At 54.8% G+C, this 2,434-nt stretch overlaps 1 protein-coding gene across 2 annotated transcripts in view; it reads right to left on the bottom strand.

The window, feature by feature from the left end:
• LOC118440061 (uncharacterized) overlaps positions 1 to 2,101 on the bottom strand; it is a 118,783-nt gene extending 116,682 nt beyond the window's left edge. Inside the window, exons 1-2 of one of the 2 annotated variants that reach the window (XM_085661238.1) lie at positions 663 to 2,101; positions 1 to 608 (exon numbers count right to left, since the gene is read on the bottom strand). The exon at positions 1 to 608 is cut by the window's left edge and continues 1,210 nt beyond it. In XM_085661238.1, the coding sequence (XP_085517364.1) occupies positions 1 to 608; positions 663 to 900 (846 nt within the window). In that variant the 5' untranslated portion in view covers positions 901 to 2,101. The other variant, XM_035862565.2, reaches the window with a different exon arrangement.
• Between the last annotated feature and the right edge of the window lie 333 nt (positions 2,102 to 2,434).

Below are 2,434 nucleotides of genomic sequence, written 5' to 3' on the forward strand. Positions count from 1 at the left end.
GCCGCCGCCACCACCGCCACCGCCGACGCCGCCGCCACCGTCACCGCCACCACCGATGGCACCTCCACCGCTGCTGGTACTGCTGGTGCTGCTGGTGCTGCTGCTGCTGCTGCTACCGCCGCAGCCGCCGCCGGTACTACCACTACCGCCTCCACCACCACCTCCACTACCACCACCACCAACGACACTACCACCACCACCACTACCACTACCACCGCCACCACTACTACTACCACCACTACCGCCGCCACCACCACCACCACCAGCACCACCAGCACCACCAACACCGGCACCGTTTCCGTTACCACCGCCTCCTCCGCTACCGATCGTCGGCCCTTCCTGAGACGACGAAAGATCTTCCGCGGCAACGAGATCTCGTTCCTCTTTAACGCCGAGCGCGCCAGCAGCGAGCAATTCGAGCGGTATGCTCGCGCACGCGATGTCGGGACTTTGAGAGGCCGACGATGACATACCCTCGATACTACCACCCCCACCGTTGCTACCGCCGCTTCTACCACCTCCAATTTCGTTAACCTCGTGGTGTTGCTGATGGTGGTGGTGATGATGGTGATGATGCTGCTGCTGCTGTTGCTGTTGTTGCTGCTGCTGTTGCTGTTGCTGCTGCTGCTGCTGCTGCTGCTGCTGCTGCTGCTGCTGCTGATGGTGGTGATGGTGATGATGGTGCTGGTGATGATGATGGTGGTGGTGTCTACCCCCACCAAGCACGCTTCCCCTACCACCTTCTCCTCCTCCTCTTCCTCCGCCACCCCCACAATTTCCATTCGAGCCACCCCCACTGCCGCTGCGGCCATGCGTAGAGACCGCCGCCGGGGAATCGACCGAGTCCAGTAATTGCTCGCTATGCGATTGATGATCGGCTATGTCCCCTATACCTTCCATTTACGCACATCTAGTTCGGGTAGGCGCGCACTCGCTCGCTGTCGTGACTGGACACACACCGCGTGCACACTACGTAACCGGGATTTTTCAAATTAACCGCGCACCCTTCTTCTTTCACACTTTTCCCCCCTAATCCTTTTCCTTCTCCTTCTCCCTTGTCTTTCACAGTTACTTGTCCGCTCAAGCAAGCAAGCAAACAAGCGAGCTAGCGAGCAACCAACGAAACAAATACGCACGCACTGATTCAAAAAGTCTTTTACTATTTCGTTAAACTCGAAACGTGCCTCGTCACCGATCTTCTCGTCGTCACTGATCAGCACCTTGGCAACTGGCACCTTGGAAACCTTTCAAGGCTCCCGCTCTCAGCTCTAACACCTTCGTGAATCTCGAACGAAGCTCGAACGTCGCGCCACCGTTTACGACAAGATTGATTCTGATATACAACGAGGACGGCGCTGTCGATGTTCCCGGTGATGCTTCTGTCGACGCTCCGCCACGACGGATCGGCATAGAGATCCGGTGGTACCACAACGGCGGCGGCGTCCACCGTGCGCCCATGACATACGCGGAGCGATTGAGAACGCGCGGACGCTTAGCCGGCCGAGAGAGAGAGTGTGTGAATACGGTACGCTCTCTAGTAGTAGCGGCAACGGCTACGTTCTACGGAACCTCCTAAACGAAAGAACGACGAAGAGAGCGACGAGGAAAGAAAGAGAGAGCGAGGTGGCTCGGTCGCAAACTCTCTCTATCTCTCTTTCTCTCTCTCTCTCTCTCTCTCTCTCTCTCTCTCTCTCTATCTATCTCTCTCTCTCTCTCTCTTTCTCTCTTTCACTTTCGAGACAGCGGTGCCCACCGGTACCCCGTCTGGGCCCTTCCGCTCCGCCCCTTTCCTCCGGCGGGACGACCAGCGACACAACCACCACCACTACCACCACCACCACTACCACCTGGTATATTCTACCACCACTGTTCTCGAGCTTAACGACGGCGTTACCCGCGCGTGCCGTGCCGTTCCGTTCCGTTCCTCCTGGTCCAGGTGTGAGTCTATACTCTCTTTACTTCTCTCTCTCTCTCTCTCTCTCTCTCTCTCTTTAACCCTCTCTTCCTGTCCCTTTCCTTCCTTCTCTCTTTCTCTTTAAACACGGTCTCTCTCCATAGGGGAAAATCAGAAACGACGGAGAGTTACCACCACCTCTCTACAATCAACTCTACCATCACCACCACCACCACCACCACCACCACCACTTTTCGAGCGCCCTCCTTTTCGTACCTGCGCACTTTCCTATACGGGGAATAAAGTCCCTTCCTCCACGCGTCCAAGACTTTCAACCCCCTTCAACACGTATGGTATCCACGTGAAAACTACCCCTACCGTCCAAAAGCACACACCACTTTGTCGGACGCTCTCTCACTCTTCAAAATATCTAATGTATATAGACGTATATACATATGTGTATATTTGTATATATAAATATATATATGTGTATATATATACATACATATATATATATATATGTGTGTAATCAGCCACGTT

Source organism: Vespa mandarinia, chromosome 14 (genome assembly GCF_050613455.1).
Source record: "Vespa mandarinia isolate Hongniang chromosome 14, ASM5061345v1, whole genome shotgun sequence".
NCBI classification, from domain to species: Eukaryota; Metazoa; Arthropoda; class Insecta; order Hymenoptera; family Vespidae; genus Vespa; species Vespa mandarinia.